Source organism: Hippoglossus stenolepis, chromosome 1, assembly GCF_022539355.2.
Source record: "Hippoglossus stenolepis isolate QCI-W04-F060 chromosome 1, HSTE1.2, whole genome shotgun sequence".
Lineage (NCBI taxonomy): Eukaryota > Metazoa > Chordata > Actinopteri > Pleuronectiformes > Pleuronectidae > Hippoglossus > Hippoglossus stenolepis.
This window is the reverse complement of record NC_061483.1, coordinates 12,891,964-12,911,040: the sequence shown is the minus strand read 5'-3', so window position 1 is coordinate 12,911,040 and position 19,077 is coordinate 12,891,964. Positions and strand designations below refer to the sequence as shown.

The following is a 19,077-nucleotide window of genomic DNA, read 5'->3' as shown; positions in this document are numbered from 1 at the left end:
AACAATTTGTTAAGGTTAGAAGAAACATGGTGAGCGTGCTAAATACTTAAAAAAGAAAACTTATGACGTGATGCATAAAACTCATGTGCCTGACCAGCCAGCCTGACCTTCTCCCCTTGACTTTACTCTGCAGTATAAGAACGTAAAACTGCAGCAAATTAGTTGCATATGAAGATGCATAGGAGGGAAAGTTTGAAGTCATTTGTATATATTTGTTCGCAGTCTGTCGGGTCATTAATTGTGGTCATATCCCACCCAAAGCAAAAGATTCATCTTTTTTCAACAAATACACTGAACGTTTGTACTTTAATACTTGTTCCACACTTTCTTTCCACTCTCTGAAGCAAGGTTTTTGTAGATATTACAGACTGTTCTGTGAAATGGAAAAAAAGAGTGAGTGTTACTGTTCCTCAAACAGGACAACCCCTCCCATCATCTTCATCTGGTCCTCCTCTCCCACCTCCTGTCTATCATCCTCCTTCGGACCAGCCCTCTCCTGGAGGTTTCTACACTGTGTGTGTGTGTGTGTGTGGGCGGGCGGGCGGCGTGTGCCAGAGTGGCTATCCCCTCAGATTGTCAAAGAGGCTCATGGGAAATTTACTGCATTGGCCAAACCACAGGCTTTCTCTATCATTTCAGCAGATTTCTCTTTTTTAGTCCCATTCAAGAAAGTGATTATCGCAGTCGGTTCCTTCTTTGGCTTTATTCTTCGAGCTGTGAGTCCGTTTCCCTCGCTGTAGACGCACTTTGCCTAAATGTGCAGCTGAGCCAATCATAAGTTGCTTATAGGTGCAAATACCGACTGGGTGAGGTGTTTCCACTGTGCTCAACAGTTGTTTCTAATATGTGTGTATATTATTTCATCAACCCTCCCAAAAAAACGTGCAAATGGCTAAAATGAGATTTTTTCTTGTTGGTTTAAGATGAAAGTTGATTTTTTCTTTTCCCGAACATTAGCGTCTTTGCTTTGGGTATGGTCACATTATGGTGCAAGTAGACACAGTAATGGATAAAGTCTGTCCTGCAGTCACTTGTGCGGCTGAGGTTGAGAAACTGTGCCAATTGGAAACAAATGAAATGTGAATGTCAGCTACCACCTAATACAGAAAGTCTCCTCGACCACCTTGAAAACAGCAAAGATTTCCCTTGTGATTTATTCACCATGCACACGATGAGAAGAAAAATCTATTTCTAAGACTAAATGTGACTGAGTGATCTACTTACTCATCATCAGAGAGGTCTGAGGCAACACCAACACTAACATCATTATTTGTGTGCGAGTCTTCAGCCTCAGAAAGTCGCTGTAAAATCTGCTCTCAGCCCGTCTTTTCACCAACAGGGTGAGAGAGAGCGAGGATAACAAAGCCAGACAGAGAGCGAGAGAAAGACAGAAACCAAGAGAAAGCTTGCGGTTGGGTCTGCTGAAGCCATTTGCTCATAATGCACATTAAGGGCAAAGCCTTGTAACACGTCCAAGTCGGTGTAAAAAGGAATTATTGAGAAAGGAAACAAAAGACCTGGGTAAGGAGAGATGCTATGGTTAACTTCATCAGAACTTTAGCCACAAGACCCTTTCCATCTATTCCCCCGCCCTCCCTCTTTGTCACTTTGATTTATTTTTGGCACCGTACATTAGCATTTTCCACAGGAAAAACTGTTGGGAATCTGATTTCTGGCCCAATATGTCCTTTCTTTTCCATAACTTCCCTGCCTGTTTTAGATGTCACAGTAGCTGCTCCGTGATGCAAATGGTCCATCGGTGTTTGTTTCCATCCAGGACGGCTGACACTCGCTATCTGTGAGAACTTGAATTTCAGCGGCAACAACAAACCATTCATGTTTTTGTTGTGAGGTTCGTCGTCAAACATGTTAAGAACGAACTATGGTTTTAATCCACATTTTGAATGAGAATTAATATGCAAGATGTGGAGACTCGGATCATTTTAGCATTTATTTAATTATGTGGGGGAGGTTTTCCTGATGAAGTCATATTAAGCCAATTATCTGGACCAGCCTTCTGCATCATGGATCCAAGTGCTACACTGTGGTAAATGTGGTCATTATGGCCAAGACTACACGGCCGATACCTACCGCAGCGAATCACAACACAGGTTTCACTGCCTCTTTTTAGAGCCTGATCTAAGATCTGAAATAGGTGCATAATTAGAGAAACTGTTCTCTACATGGCTCTGGCAGCACGTAACATTAGCCTGCAGGTAGCCAGTAGCTACCTCACGACAACAAAATACCTAAAGCTTAACGATCTAAACTGTTATTTTGTTGTGTAAATTTGTTCAGCGTTTTGCATGTATCTGCATTTGGACATTTTAGTTAGGTTTGCTTTAGTCTGTTAACAGTTAATATGTTAAATTTCAACTTGCAATTTGCCTAAGCAACAAATATACTGCTCTTATCGTCAACCCTCATTTTGTGTTTCGGTTTTGGGACACCCCCATAGGCCATATGTACCCATACATGTGTGTACTACGTATGCCCATAGTACCATCAATACCCAACCCTAGTCACGTATTCAGACCACACATGGCTCAAGAGCTTGTATACATGCACACGAACACAATATGTATTAGCAAAAACACTAATATGCCAGTCTGATCTAAAAACAGTTGTGTGCCAGCTAAGCAGCGCCCAGCATCCTAGAGGCTGGACTGCAGAGTAAAGGAGCCAGATTGGTCCGCTTAACCATAACTACGGAGCATATTTTACATCTCATGTCAGATCAAGCTGGCAGAGACCAAGCCGGCTGTCAACCTCCACCAGCTGGATAATGTCTAATTGTTCGGCTTCATACTGACAGAGGAGACCTTCTATGAAAAGTACATAAACTTTCACAAGCTGGAGATCAACTGAATATTTTAGTCACAAAGGGTAAATGAGTGAGTCACAACCTTGTGACTCATGCTCAACCCTGAATGTTGAAATTATTAATGAGTAATGAGTGTTATTCATAACAACAAAAACTTTCAAATGAGGTTTGTGATGAACATGGTGAGGTTTTGTAAGGTTCACATTATATTTACATAAAAACTTTCAGTGTCACAGCTGCCTATGCTGGCTGCAGTTATATTTTCATATAGTCCTCTAACACTTCCTCCAAGGCAGCGGCTTGCCCAGGGGAACGGCCTGATCCCCACACACACACACACACACACACACACACACACACACACACACACACACACACACACACACACACACACACACACACACACACACACACACACACACACACACACACACACACACACACACACACACACACACACACACACACACAATATGCGGATCACAAGGAAAAGGCTTGTTGTGATGCTTTTGTGCGTGAGCAGCACAAAACCCCACATTACACTAATCTCTTTTCCCTTGTTCATTCACAAGACCCAATCTTGTGTCTTCAGAGCTTCTCTAAGTCTAGGAGGGCAGAAATCACTGGGGGCTTCTTTTTTTAATAATCCCACTATTATGCAGCAAGGTCACACATACACACAGTATGTAGACCGTTTACATGTGTGTGTGTGTGTGTGTGTGTGTGTGTGTGTGTGTGTGTGTGTGTGTGTGTGTGTGTGTGTGGGTGTGTGTGTGTGTGCGTGTATATATATATATATATATAGTTTATATAAAATGCTGACAGTTTGATAAATAAGGATAATTTCTGTGCTGTGTGACTAAATTGTAAGGCTAGTGTGACTTCAGTAAGTGAAAGCTCTGTTACTGAGTCAAAGGGGAAAAAAACATAATTAATGTATGACTCTCTCAAACAAAATGGTTGCCAGAAGAAAGGGTGAGAAAACTAACTTGTGTGTGTTTGTGTGTTTTTCTTAAACTGGCTTTGGATTCCGTATCCAAACGTCTGCAAAAGGAACATGAAGCGACACGAGTGTTTGTTTAAAATTCAGTTTCAAACACCTGCACTCTTTTCACACAACCTGATGTTCTCAGCCTTGGTCCATATGCTGCGTGTGTGTGTGTGTGTGCGTGTGTGTGTGTGTGTGTGTGTGTGTGTGTGTGTGTGTGTGTGTGTGTGTGTGTGAGAGAGTGAGAGAAAGAGAGTATGTGTGTATGCATGTGTCGCTGTGCCTGTGTGTGAGCGGGAAAATGTGTGCGTGCGTGCGTGTGTGTGTGTGTGTGTGCATATGTGTGTTTGTGTGTACATGCGCAGGGGGACTCCAAAATCCACCACATTTTAATTACTGCCCGGCTGCACTGTGTGGCTCTTTGATATGGAAATAAAGGCAACCGTCTTCGCACAGCCACTGTACAAATCTTCATTTGATTCATAAAAAACAATGAGCTCCACTAATTCCTCCACCTGATTACAGTCCCAGACCTGTGTCACAAACACGTGGCCACCAAGGCCAGTCCAATTAAATCTACATATTAATGTGCAATTTAAAAAAAGAAATATCAACACAGGCTACTTACCATAGCTGTTGCATTTGGAAATGAAAGTTAATTATGCACAACTATGCTATGGACAAAAAAAATGTCCAATTATTTTGACGAAAACATATTTGGTGGGAGAGTGAATGATACAGATCAAAATGAGCCACTTAGGTTACTTGCGCAATTATACAGTTCCTGTGAAGATACACATATTTAGATTTTTTTTCATCTGTAATCCTTTAATGTTAGCAATACTGTTCACTTACAGCAGCCAGAGGGACACGGGGATCTAATGGAGGAGGGAGAGAAAAAAACAGCCCTTGCCCTTGTCCATGTTCAGTAAGTGTCGGAACACGTAGGATCTATTTGTTCCTGAACAAAATCCTACATGTGCTCAAGTTTAATCTTTGACATTGGACAAACCTGTGTCGGCTTTATAAAAAACTCTAAATCAGATGGTGGCAAATGAGATTCAAAATGTAAAAGCTCGAGAGGCTTTTTCTTATTTTTATTAAACCAGTTGGTGTATCACATCAGTGTTTTCCACTGGCTCGCGTTAATCTGCCTGGCTCCGCATCCACACAGCGTTTTCATTCAGGACGGGGACCTGGCGGAGGTGATGCCCCACTGTCTGCTCTTGATGACTCAGCTGAGCACCGATTTTCAGTATTTCTCCTCTATGAGAGACGGAGAAAGGCCACAAGTTTTCTCCTGCATGAGCACAAATCCATTGCATTCAAATACAAGACCAATGCACTGAACTACGCGAATCCCACAGTCGTCAGAAACCCGGTCTACCCCACCGAATGTTGCATTGGTGCACAGAGGACACTCTGTCACCGCATGCATGCATTATACATAATACTGTGCAAAGCCAAAACCACAGGGTCCCGTGACAGAAAGCCAAGCGCCACGACAGGAGTGACATGTCACTACCTTCTCACAAACTTCTCGTGGAAGCAACACATACAAAAAACCCTCTCATATGGCACATCCCTGTTAGTTCTTCATCATTGTTGAAATATTCTACAGCAAATTAGATAACACTTAGAAAGACAGATGTCACAACATGTGCTGCCACATTTATTATCTCCCGCCGTCCTCCACCCTTCTGTCGCCCCCCCCTCCTCTACCTTTACCAGGCCTGCTGTTGTTTACCTCCTCTCATCTTGTTTATCATCGAGTCTCGCAGACACTCCACCGCCACCTCTCACACCACTCGGAGACGGACGGAGACTCGTGCCCGCGCACCCCACTGCCACCCCCACCACCCCCCATCTGTAGATTTTCGCCCGACAGCGTTCCTGTCACTAGGAACAAAATAGCTGTCTCTCCGCAAAAAAACCCACACGTGTTCAGTGTACGGGAAGATGCAACGTGTAAAGTCTCAGTAATGATATGTGGTCTAAATGACATCTGGTCGGCGGGCGCCACACTGCACTGGCGTTTTGGGGTTTTTGACGTTTCCAATCAAAATGTTTATCGAATGATTATATGTGTCAGGACTGAAGGAATCCTTGCAGAATATCTGGAAGAGGGGAGATGTCACTAAATCACACACACACACACACACACACACATGCAGCAGTGAGCCGTCTACACCTAACAACTTAAGATATAAGGGGTCGAAGAGAGAAACTGGTGCAGGCTCCTAACAACTTTGACTTTGTATAAAATAATCCACATACAATCAGCATCACACTTTTATTACTGCTGAAAATGAGAACAAACCCTTATCATTTATATCCCTGTTGCAAAATTTTGCCAATAGAAGAAGGTTTTTTTCCCTCCTCTAACTGTGAAATCAGTTTATCACGAGTTGAAATTGGTTGTAATATCATTTAAGAGTTCAATTGTTTCCCCCTGCAGAGGAATACACTTCGGATAAAGCAGGGGAGCAAGGCCGTAAAAATTAAACCTACACTTTCATTTTCATCTCTGTGTCTTTCAGATAAATAACACCTGGTTTTTATTGTAACACGTTAGGAAAAACTAATGTATAGATCAGCACTGATGCAGGAATTTATTTTTCATTGAGTTGAGATTAAACTTTACAATAAAATCCCCAGAAAACAGCAGGTGCTCTTAACTTCATGGCATCAGGCAAACACACACATATGTGCACATATGTGGAGTGAAACATAGAAAAATATTCAAACGCCACACAAGGCACATTTCTGTCTGCACCCCTTCCCCTCCTTCTCTCCCTTCCTCCCTCCTTCTCTCTTCTTTTGTTCCTCTTTCTCTTTTTCTTTGATCCCACTAATTGCTGGCACACGAGCTCAGTATAAACACATCCTACCTGTGGATGAGGAGGACGGATTTTTAAAAAAACGTAGACCTACAAATATCATTCAGCTCGTGGCATTTGGTCTAAAACACATTTTAAAGATGGGAGTTCATTCACACCACTCTCCCTCTCCTGCTCAGCAATGTGCAATAATGCAAAAATAAATGTGTCTGCAGCAGAGTTGCTCTTTAACACGGGAGACATTGAACTCGGGACGGACTGCAGCAGGATCTGTTTAGACAAGTGAGCCGGGTGGCTTCTCTGGACCTTGCGTGTCAAAATAAGAGTCCTATAAAATCTTTGATCTCACTGGCACATCTAAAGGTTACACGCTGAGTCCAGGTGGAGCGAGGCACGCTGCCTTTCCTCAGTCTTGCAAATAAAAACACTTTAAAGTCAGCCCGAGATCCACCCGCAGATTAAGTCCTTGAAAACACAGAGGCCAAGTCAGTAAACATGATGAATGTGATATCATTGCTCGGTCCACCATCACGCACCAAACTAACTGTCACTCTTTTTTTTCAATTAGTGTTTTTAATCGTGCCATTACAGACGGCAAAACACATATGTTCCCAAAACATAAAACAAGCAGAAGTGATGTGAGGGGATCAGCCAAAAATCATATCAACGCACGCACGCACGCACACACACACACACACACACACACACACACACACACGGTTTCCTCGGTTATTATGATCCGAGTTGGTGCGCCAAAAATCGCCAAGAAGTGCACAAAGGAGCAAGGTGGTTCATTAAGATTGTTCCTCCTGTGCGCAAAATAATAAGTGCGAGATGTTAAATGGGAGCAAAGTGCGGGGTCTGTGCGTCAGAGGGGCTGTGATGCCGCTTTTCACTCGCTCCCCTCCTCAGCTCTGTGTGCGCTGAGCGACACGCTGAGCTGCAGCAGCCGTCACACACCAACTCTTATAGAGACACAGACAGAGCCGAGTGTCCCTGTATAGCAATCAGGACAATGTGCTGAATGGGCAGTCTAATTATAAACGTGCCATTTAGGCTCGCATTTGGTCCCACAACCGCCTTACCTTATGAGGAGACCTGCGTCCACAGGGAGAGCGACTCCTCCATAGGATCAAAACTTTACCTCAGCACAAACAACTCCAGGTTTTTATTTTATTTCTAAGAGAACCCTGAAATTGTGTTTTTATATTAGAGGCGTTTTAAGAGCAGGATGTGTATTTATAAGCCATTATCCACAGGTGTTTTTCATGGTTAAAAACGCAGGTAGTCCGTTTTTAATAAACACATGAAATACGCATTAATATGATTGTATTTAAAATAGTTTACAGTGTTGTCCTTCAGGTCTTTTTCTATTCTAATTAAATTAATACCATAACTCCTGCATTTGTTTTAGGAAAACGTCTTAAAATCGTGACACACGTCTGCGTAACACGCTGACAATATCATCCCTCCGTCTGTTGTATTTAACTTTTATTCCCTTTATAATAAACTTAATTAATCACTAACTTTGTGCAGCATAAATATTGTATTAAAAATATTGTAAGTGATTTCCAAATAATCACCAAATAATTATAGTTTACATTATGATCTAAAAATATCAAAACAATAATGATTTTATTTAAAGACCTGCCGATTAATTGTTTTTTTAATTGTCTCGTAACAGCGGCGGAATAAAAGGCGAGAAAAGCAGCTGTATTACGCACGTTGGCACTTCTCACACTGAACTTGTGCTGAGTCCGCCGAGCTCCACACACTTCTGCGTAAATGGGAGAAAAGGTGTCCGTTCAAGTGCATCTCCTCTAAATGGACATTGTTGAATTTCATTTATGGCGCATGCATTCTTTACGGGTCAATTCCCCGTGACCTCCCGAGAAAGTTGTTGGGGAAGAGTGGATTCCCAGCCAGCAGCCTGAACCGGGGCCGCGCACTAACTTTGGGTTTGTGACAATTAGAATATGAGACAGAAAATGTGCGGACGACAGAAGCAGTTTGGGGGTGAAGAGCAGGGGAATGTGGGGGGAAAGGTAGAAACAAGACCGGAGCGAATTAAGGCTTCACGTTCAAGTTGTCCAGCTCAGGGACGAGGAGAGCTGCCGGGACGCACGTCACTGTCAATGAATGGTACCGCGTCGTGGACACAAGTGAAACTGCCACCAGCACAAGAGGAAAGTTACGGGACATGTAAACAACACACACCAAAACCACTGTCAACATTTACACGTTTAACACAACAGTAACGACCGCGGCTTTTTATGGTGTTTGGTTAAAGTGCGATCAACAGTCTGAACTGCGTGTGTCCGCTCGCACGGCTGCTGGAATAAACAAAGGGAGACAAACAACAAACGTGAGTTCAAACCTTGCGGCGACGCTTGAGGATGTGTCGCAGCTCACTTGTGACCAAGTTGGATGTCGGTTATCGCTCAGATTCGCTGATTTCCGCGGTGAATCCAGCTCGTAAACGCGCCTCTCTCCGCCTCCTCCTCTTACTTCGGCGTGTTTGGGTGAAAGCGGCGCATCAGATAATCGCGGTGATTAAAGTTTTGACGGTCACGCACACACTCGCGCACTCTGTCTCACACACACACACACGCACCTCGTGGACCCAACGCGCCCACTTTACTTTCTGGAAGTGGTTTTCCAGCTGAACCGCGCGCACCGTGTCTGTGCCGCGCCGCTCCACTGACAGACAGCGCGCCCCGCTCCACTTTTTCTTTTCAGTGGTTGGTTGGGGGGGGTGGGGGGGGCAATCGGCAACAAAAACACGCAGAAGATGAAAGCGTCAGCCCCACCGCAGTGTCGCGTGTTGACAAAGTCGAGTGGGACGTGTTGTTTACCTTGAGGATCCGGGGCCGTGGAGTGGATGACCGTGCGTCCGTCCCCTCTTGTGCCTGTGCGCGAAGACGGTCTCTGAGCTACAGGATCTGCTGGACTGAAAACTTACTCACACGCGGCTCTGCGCAAGGAGGGATCCCCGTGTCTACTCTCTCTGCGAACTTCAGCTGTCCCACTCACAGGGGGAAAAAACAAGTGGCTGTTGTAGTTCGCCTACCTGTTCTGTCTCTCTCTCTCTCTCTCTCTCTCTCTCTCTCTCTCTCTCTCTCTCTCTCTCTCTCTCTTTCTGTCTCCCCCCCTTTTCTCTCTCCCTCGCTCAGACAAGAGGAGACGGAGCTGATGCTGTCAATCTTGGCAATCAATGCGCGCAGCCATGTCGCAAGTATTCAAAGCATTTCCCGTCGTGCAACATCAGAAAGTGAGTGGCCAGGGCATTGATCTGAGGAAGGCAAAGAGGCAGGACTACCCCCACCCCCAGCCCCCAGCCCCCACTCCTCCTCCTGCTCACCCTCCTCCTCCTCTCAGACAAGAGATGCGAGAGAGAAAGAGAGAGAGAGAGAGAGGGATGTGTGGTGGAGGAAAAGTGGAGTCAGGGAGGATGGTTACTGGCCGCACTTTATTCACTTTAATAAGCTTTACTTAAATGCTCATCACTGCACAGGCTACACGCACGCACGCACACACACACACACACACACACACACACACACACTGCACAGCTGAGTGCGACTTCTCTCCTGAGTTCACTTTTTTTCTTTAAGTGACACGTTTCTTATAGAATAAATATGATCAGAGAAATGACGGGCTGACCTCTCCGGAGTAAAAGTGAAAGAGTTTTCAGAATCAGACGTTTGTTGCAGGAACAGAGAAAATATGTGATGTGAGCTGAGGAGGAGGAGGAGGAGGAGGAAGAGTTCAGGGACCAGTTTAGACTTGTGTCATATTTGCATGAAAATCAATCGGCAACTAAAAATACCACCGACGTGAAGCTCATTGCTCTTTAATTAATAAGAAGTGAAACCTGATGATATCACAGCACGTTTTGATTCACACACCACTCACACATCTCCGGCTCTCCATTCAAATATTTGCAGATTTCATGTCACATTATCCACCTCAGCTTTTCTGGATATTAAAGATAATTATTTGTACACGTCATCCCGTCCAACTTTTATATTCATCTCGTCATGTCGAGCGTTTTATTATTATCCTATTGTTTTAACACTGCGTTGTTGTTCTTAATATTATCATGAGATAATTAAATTACAACATTTAAAGAACACGCTAAAAATAAAAGACTCACCGTAGAGACGTTATTAATTCGGATAATCACGCGATTTAAATTTAGAGATAAAAACGATTAATGTGTAATTGTTTTTTTTTGTTGGTAATGACACCAGATAAAATGTTATTTAAAATTGAATTTCACAGATTCAAAGGCTACATTTATTTTGTTATGCATACAATTATTTTGAAGTTACAGAAGCTGTAACTAAAATAATCAATATTATGCATCAGTATGTTAATGTATGTTATTCAGTTAATATTATGTTAGAACAGTAAATGAATCCTATGTCATTTACTGTCATTTTTTTTAAAAGCTAAAGAAGCCAGGAGCCACAGATCCCTCGTCCAAACAGAATCTTTCTTTCTTTTTCTTTTTACAATGAAACACTTATCTTGTTTGACATGATCCAGATGTTTGAAACGATCAGCTGAGCTCAGAGGAGGCCACACACACACACGCACACACACACTCACACACACACGCACGCACAGAAATAGCAATTGTAAGAACCGTACACAGATCAGAGAAGAAGTTAAAAAAGAAAAGAGCTGAAGGAAAAGTTGTAATCTAAAAATCAATCGCAGCATTTGGGTGACAGGGACATAAACCTAATAAATGAACACGTTCCACAGCACTCATCCTCCACCAGTCACTTATTCTACATGGTTCTACATGTCACAAGTGTCACAGCAGCAGATTCACATGCATCACACAATAGAAATAAGAAAGTTACTCACAGAGAGCTTCAGACAGCACGAGGAAAATCTGATTGTTAACTGCAGAGTCACATAGAGCTGAAAGAGGGAGGAGAGGCACCGAGAGAGAGGGAGAGGGAGAAAGAGAGTGACAGAGAGAGAGGAGGAGAGAGAGAGAGAGAGAGAGAGAGAGAGAGAGAGAGAGAGAGAGAGAGAGAGAGAGAGAGAGACTCATCCACAACATCACACCATCAGACTCCAGGAGCATCGCAATGTTCCAATATAGACGCAGCAACAACTTATTATTTCCTCTAAGTTTAAAGTCTCCTTGATTCCTCTTGTTCAGGAAGCTGCAACGTCTGCAGTTTGTGTGTGTGTGTGTGTGTGTGTGTGTGTGTGTGTGTGTGTGTGTGTGTGTGTGTGAAATTAATATTAAAGAAAGAAAGAAAGAAAGAACTTACCTTTAGAATAAGAAACTTTCTTTCTCTACTTCTGAACTTGAGCTCCTCCTGACATTAAACGATCTAAAATGATAAGAATCTAATTCTTGCCTCCTCTTGTACTAATGTAATTGTAAGTAATTATAAATGCTCCCTCACGAGTCTCACTCTGTATTTATCCAGATCCACGCATGATGCTTCACATGTGATATCTGCTGTGAGTCTGAAGCTGCGGACTTTCCTCTCGCCACCCGCACTGAAACCTGGGTTTGACGTGTCTCATACGCCACCTTTTGGACACTGGGGGAAACACATGCCTGTGTATCCTCTGTCCCGCAGCATCAGATGACACAAATCAGAAGATGTGAACCACAGACTGCTGCTGTTTTTAAGGTGAATTTTAATGCTGCTTTAAATTATTCTAACATTTATTCAGCAATAGTGGACTCTAATAAAGGCTCATGGTAAAATGATTCAAACACGCGAGTTTGCTGTTTTTAGACCACATTTCAAAATAACAAGCTGATCTCCATCAGAAGTAAAAGAAATGATTCATGACTCATTATGTTTACTTTGCTTTAACCTGTGACAGACGATCCCTGATGGGTTCATCCCAGCAGGTGTCCACCACATTTATAAAAACTCAAATATAGGCTCCACTTCTTCTTCTTCTTTTTCACAGAGGTGACGGTGATGGCTTCTTCTCTCCAGCTCGGCTGGCAGAGCTGGCAGACCGCGAGAGGAGTAAAAGAAAAGACAGTCCAACTTGTTGGGGGGTATAAGGCAGACACATTTGCATACCCTGTGAGTCTTTGATGCATCTCGAAAAATTCAAGTCTAGCCCATAAATATTTGAAAAGGAGAGTGCATGAAAATCAACATTTTTGTTACATTAAATTAACATGTGTTCTTCTCCTGTTCTGCATGGTTAATTAGAGAACACCATTCAGTCAGTCAGTCGGTGAGGTGGGGGGGGGGGGTTTTGATTACAGTGCACGCGGAGCAGGTTTCAAAGGTGTGCAGCTGATTCATGCTCAGGACCACAGTGATTAGTATTCACAATGAGGATTCATAATTACCTGCATTATGAAAGAGGATTATAAAAAAGGAAGGATAACATGTGCCGGGATATGGGTTCACCCCCTTCATTCACCAGTCACAGTTTATCCTAACCCTCTATTTAGCTTTTAGTAGCAACATATAAACAATTAATACATATTTATCACACACTATGAGACAGTTATTAACAGGTATGAGTGTTTATTAATGGATTTGTTAACATCAACTATAAACAGATAATATATATCTTGAATTGCAGAATAACACAATTATAGTCATGTAAATAATCATGTGTCCAGAGATTTTAAAAGCATTTATATTGTATTTATATCTGTTACCAAATATGAGGGTATTTTTAAGTGTTTATTCATGGCTTTGCCAACGTCTGCTATAAACAGATAATGAATATCCAATATCACAGAATAACACAGTTCTCTTTGTATAAATAGTCTTGTGTTCAGTGTTTTCAGATAAATGTATATAGAGTTGTAAACCTGCCGAACACACACACGGTAAATAAGAGCTTTGTAACACAAAGTAAAATTGCTATGAGCCAGTGTTTAAAAATGTAAACATTTTGCCACCTCCAACATTTATCTCAATACAAACACGAGGATTAGAGACGTTACATCTGTATTTGGAACGTGTTGTTTCTGAGAACATGTTGCTCTGTCAACAGCTCATAAAAAAGCATAATGACTTCATTGTGATTTGCTCTATACAGAGTGTAAAAATGTAACGTACAGTAAGAGGAGAGAAATGACGCAACCCGATATACACTCTGCCGTCGAGTGAGTGAGACGCTCTCCACCACCGACGTGGTCCAGTTGTAAAAAAGATCAACTTCCACAACAACAAAAAGAAAACAACAACACAACTTAGTCATTACCGGATGCCAAGTTACGCAATTAATTCAAACACTATTTGCATACATGCAAATCATCTCTCTCCCTCAATTGGACTTGCAAAGTGGGACGCTCTGTTCTCATTAGTTGACCCAAATCTCTTACTTGTAACTCTGGATTTCATCAAAGTTTAGTCAGGATCTAATATTTCCTTTCAAGTTAACAGAGAACCACTGATTAATCATGTTGAAATAAGGAGTGCAACATGCCATTTCTAATTATATAGCTATCAGGGACACCATCACACAGCCCGTGCCAACAATACTACAAATATACAAGTCTGTAACACTCGTGGATACACGTTGACCAGTATTAGACGATATGTGATCTATGTTGTCAGCACATTAGTTCAGAGGCTCAATCAGTGAATCTATGTAAGAGACGAGTGAATTTTCCTTCTGCAACCGCTGTCGTTTGTGTTTCACCAAAACCTTTTCAAATGGAGGCTTTGAGATTAATATGTTCTTATACTTATTGGCATGTGGCTTTAGGACTGGACCATATGGCTGAAATCATATTGAGATGAAAATGTTCTTATCAGTCGATATCAATATGATCATTATGATAAACGTCACATTATTGTTTCTTTTAAGTTTAAAGACTGATTTTCACTCCTGAGTCAAGGTTGTGGTTTAAACTCTACTTTACTGGGCAGTGACTGACACTGTATTTTACTAATCTGCGGTAGATCAACTAGATGTTACAGCTCTTCACGGTGCTTATACAAAGCATTATATTGATATATATTGGACTTTTATTAAATTGCTCTTGATTCAATTTATATTGGGATGATTATTGTTTTATTGCACAGCTCTATGTGGCTTATATTCATTTTAGCCAATACAATTAAAAAGTACCATGTACCATTATATTTTACTGTGGACCTTAAGTTACATTTAGCCGTTTCAATGGCATCATTGCTGACTGTATGTAAATTTCCCTTAGCTCAGTGTGTGTGTGTGCGTGTGTGTGTGTGTGTGTGTGTGTGTGTGTGTGTGTGTGTGTGTGTGTGTGTGTGTGTGTGTGTGTGTGTGTGTGTGTGTGTGTGTGTGTGTCTGTGGAGCAGCTAGATTAAAGAGGAGGCCCAGAGGCATTTGCTTCATTTACAAAGCAATTGCTTTTATGTACAAAAAGCCCAATTCACTGTAGGTATTGTAAAAGCCGAGCGTTTAAGGAACATGAGATGAATTCATTGTTTAATGTAACACAGCACATTCTCAAACACGCACTTAATCATTTATGTCGGAGGAATTGTGTTCTCTTTCTGTTATATTACGCCAGTAAACGCATTATTCAATATTTATTATTTCTACACTTGCTCCCAAATGATGCCGCGGCTTTAATACATAAACACTGTGGCTTTGGAATCAAAGATTTCCACAGAAGCTATTGTTTTAATTTCTGCAAATAGAGCCACTGTGGTGCAGCGTGACTTTAATCCAGCTTTCCCTCTATTCTTTTTATAGCGCGCACACACGTTGGGAAAAATATTCAGTGATTCTTAACTCTTCAATTATTCAACAAATCTCCATTCTATTTCTTACATATTAAAAAATGTACCGTATGTGGAGCTGGAGAATGATAAAACAGCATAAAATACTCTTTTGAAATCAAAGCACCTATTGCATCGGCTTCCTTGCTTTTGTATTTGTACAATTGGACTACAATCCGGATCCCCACTGTGTTTCCCACTGTAGTCTAATCCTCAGACACTGTCGGCGAGTAACAATCATATTTATGTGATGGAAATATAGGTATCTCTGGGAATCACTGTAGGATTTCTCCTTTCTCTGCGGCTGTCAGGGGGAAAATAGTGAATATGTTACAAACGCAGGGTGCAGTGTAGTGAACAATGTAGACCTGAGAACAAGGTCGGACTCCTCAGCAGGGTCTCAATAGGTTTCCTCCTTTCAACCACAGACCTGCCAAAAAAAGAAAAGAAGCAACAAAAGTCAAAGCCTCAGCCTGATCTGTGTCTCTGCAGCACACTGTAAACACCGGAGCTTTATTCAGCGTGAGATATTTTATTTACCGCTGCTTGTTTATTAGCTTTTATTTACGTGTAGAAAACCCACTCTGACTAAGATTCCTGTCAGGAAACTGAGCCGCATGTGTCTAAGTCTCTCCCCATGTGAAGAAGCATTTCTGAAGCCAGTAAGTATTTAGTAAAGGATTAATGCGGGAGGCCGTGATTGCGTTTAACAGAACAGGACCCAATTAGCATAATAGGCCCTCTTTCATTCTCTTTGAAGTCCAGAGCATAGAATAACAAATGTATATGAACCAGCAGCCAGACGTCAATACATGGAAATGCCACAATTCTCAGCGGAGGGTCTTGGGTGAATTTTTCTGCAGGAGGAGGGAAAAACATCCCATTTTATTTGCGGAATAAGCAGAACAGAGGATGCGATGGGTCTTCTAGCCACCAGGGCCAGCTGGTGCTGTGGGCCACCGACCCTGGAGGAGAGATGGAGGCAGGGAGGCTGTGGCTGCTGTGGGAGGTGCATCCTCTCTCTCTCTCTCTCTCTCTCTCTCTCTCTCTCTCTCTCTCTCTCTCTCTCTCTCTCTCTCTCTCAGGTGTTTTCAAAGCACGGCCGCGGTGCAGACGAGTGAAAGTAATTACTCTCCAATCAGAGATAAAGATGTCACTTGGGAGGGAGCCGCAACACAACAGCTCGCTGCGAGATAGGCGAACCAAGGCGAGGGCGCTGCATCCATTAAGATCCTGCTTATGCATATTTACCGCAGTGATTTATGATAAATGTAATAAATATTCGTATTGAAAACTGCAAGAATTGGGCATAAAGGCAATGTCTCACTTTTTTATTTAAAACATATTCTCAATATTCCTTTCTTTTTGAATCGCATGTTCTTAGAGATTTCTTTTTTACAATTGCAAAGGAGGTAGGGTTCATCATTTAAAGATATGAATTCTGTACTTCAGAATCCAGAGTTATTAGTATCCACCTTCCTGGGTGAAAATACACGGAATTAAAAATGCTCTTTTGAGATGGAAAAAGCTTTGAACTTAAGAAACACTTCAAGAAGCCTCTCAGTTTTTTTTTGTATTGAAACTTCACCTCCTCGGAGCACGCCATAGTTTGGTTCCTTTTTCAAATAATAGAATGAAGTTTAATAGGTCATGGCAATCAATGTGGGGCTTCAAAGAGAATCCTGGAGCTGTGATGAGTGCACATTTTGTATGTTTCCTTTGTACATGATTGGAATAAAGATTCGTTCAATAAATGCATCGGCGAAATATGATGAAGAACAAAGGCTCTTTTGGGTTAAATGTTAATGATTAAATTGATTTTTTGGGGCTAATTTCTTAATCAGATTGAAGAATAATAAAACCATGTGGATTCAAATCTCTAGAAGTGGACAGCAGGAAAAGAAAAACACCAATCTGTGGAAGGCAACACTGTCCTGCTCCTGCAAACACACTTTACTTGTTGCTGTTGAACTCTATGACTCCGGCTCAAACCATTTAGACCCTGTGGGATTATTTAGACCACTACCGTTTCCAGGGTTTATAATTTGTTTGAAATTCTTCCTTCATTTAAAACTGTTTTTAAATCGGCTCAGTTTGGCATCAAAGGCTGAGTAAACATTTAGCTTCGTTCCTCTTACAGTTACTGAATTTCATATCTTTGGTTGATTAAATACTCGTCTGATAGCGTGGTGTTCAACTCATTCACGTAAACATATCAGAAATATCAGGAAATAAACACATTTGTATGTGATGAACCAGAAGCTGTGTTAATATCTTTAATATTCACATTTTTATAAATTTCCATTGTGCAACCTCCCCCCCCAGTCACACAGAAAATATGTTTAGGGTTATTTTTGTCCTGATGTAAGCAAAAATAAAATTCATTTTGGCAAGCTACAAGGAGACTGGCAGTGCTACCGATACATACACATGATATCTCAAGGGGTTTGGTGTAAGAAAACTATCTGAGTCTTGATAAAAATAGTAACTGTCATGACACATTTCCTTACAGCTTGTTCATAACATTTTGTACCTGAAAAAACTAAAAGAAACTCGTAAATGTTCCCAGTTGAGATCACACTGCAAGTACAAGCCAATCAGTCATACCTTGAAAACGCTATACAGTGTACAATTCAAAGTGCAATAACATGTAGAAAATATTTATTTTTATTATTATGAGATTAACATTTGTTAGACACTCATAGTTAATAAGCACAGCAGCTCCCGCAGTTTTCCTAAGGAAGCGTTCTCTTAGTGCTGAGAAGTGTTTCGGAGAGTCGACGCTGTTTGAGCCTCGGAGAGAAATGTTTTGTCTTGTAAATCTTTACTACGGTTCCTCTGCTGCTGTATGGAAACGTGAAAATGTCCAAAAGCAAACAGGATCCTCTTTTCTTGCAGAATCCAGTGGCTGTCGATGTGGACGAGCACCTCAGTGTCCAGAGATGGCTTGAGCTGAGAAGAGAGGAGGAAGAAACACAGAGTGAGGACACAAACATTCATAAGTCAGAGAAGAAGACGTCACAACAACAGAATGAATTAGTGAGTTTTTATGTTCGTCACAGAAACAAAAGGCCAGGCTCTTTCTGTCTTAAGATTGATCAGAAGTACATTTTTCCTTTTAATCCTTAACACTAAGCAAATTGTTTTTTTCCTAGATGTAAATATGTATTAGTCGGATGAGCCTGTCCCCTAAACGTACACCTAAACTTAGTAATAACTTACTAACTTTACTTAGTTTACTAAAAGAGACATCAGGGGACAATCATTAAGGATATTATCAGGAGGTTTAAGGCAGAAATAGCTGCCACACAAATATGAAACCTGTATGATCAGTAAACATGTGAGTAAACCTCACACACTAGTGCAAAGTGCAAATTCTCAGTTTCTGTAAAACAACCGTTAGAAAACAAATGTGAATGTTGCACGACCACGTCCACTGGTGAACAGCTTTGTGATCTCTGCTGTAGTTCTTGTATCTTTATACTGACACAGAATCTGACGATTAGATCCTGTCTGATCGCAGAACTCACAACAACTGACCACAAAAACCTACGGCACATCCCAGCCCCACTAACAGCCGACCTGAACGTGAGGTGAGACGACTCAGGAGAAACAGTTTGGGGAAAAGAAGAATCACACAACAACAACAACAATAATAAGTGGAAAAACATGCATCCACACGAGTTCTTAAGG

The 19,077-nt window shown here is 41.7% G+C and overlaps 2 protein-coding genes and 1 long non-coding RNA gene across 36 annotated transcripts in view; 1 reads left to right on the top strand and 2 right to left on the bottom strand.

The window, feature by feature from the left end:
- sox6 (SRY-box transcription factor 6) overlaps positions 1–11,580 on the bottom strand; it is a 136,950-nt gene extending 125,370 nt beyond the window's left edge. For 7 of the 17 annotated variants that reach the window (XM_035174809.2, XM_035174889.2, XM_035175122.2 and 4 more), the window contains exon 1: positions 9,508–9,947. The gene's annotated coding sequence lies outside the window, so the exon portion shown is untranslated. The other 10 variants (XM_035175645.2, XM_035175720.2, XM_035175805.2 and 7 more) reach the window with 6 other exon arrangements.
- LOC118120744 lies at positions 7,709–17,453 on the top strand. The gene is made up of 3 exons (XR_004698239.2): positions 7,709–7,816; positions 12,112–12,321; positions 12,611–17,453. It is a non-coding gene; the product is annotated as an uncharacterized LOC118120744 (long non-coding RNA).
- A 177-nt stretch (positions 17,454–17,630) lies between these two features.
- Positions 17,631–19,077, bottom strand: part of plekha7b (pleckstrin homology domain containing, family A member 7b) — a 66,258-nt gene continuing 64,811 nt past the window's right edge. For all 18 annotated transcript variants that reach the window (XM_035160649.2, XM_035160708.2, XM_035160658.2 and 15 more), the window contains one exon: positions 17,631–18,336. Coding sequence is in view for 1 of the 18 variants with exons in the window: in XM_047340803.1 (XP_047196759.1) it covers positions 18,314–18,336 (23 nt within the window). In the remaining 17 variants the exon portion in view is untranslated. The remainder of the gene's footprint in view (positions 18,337–19,077) is intronic.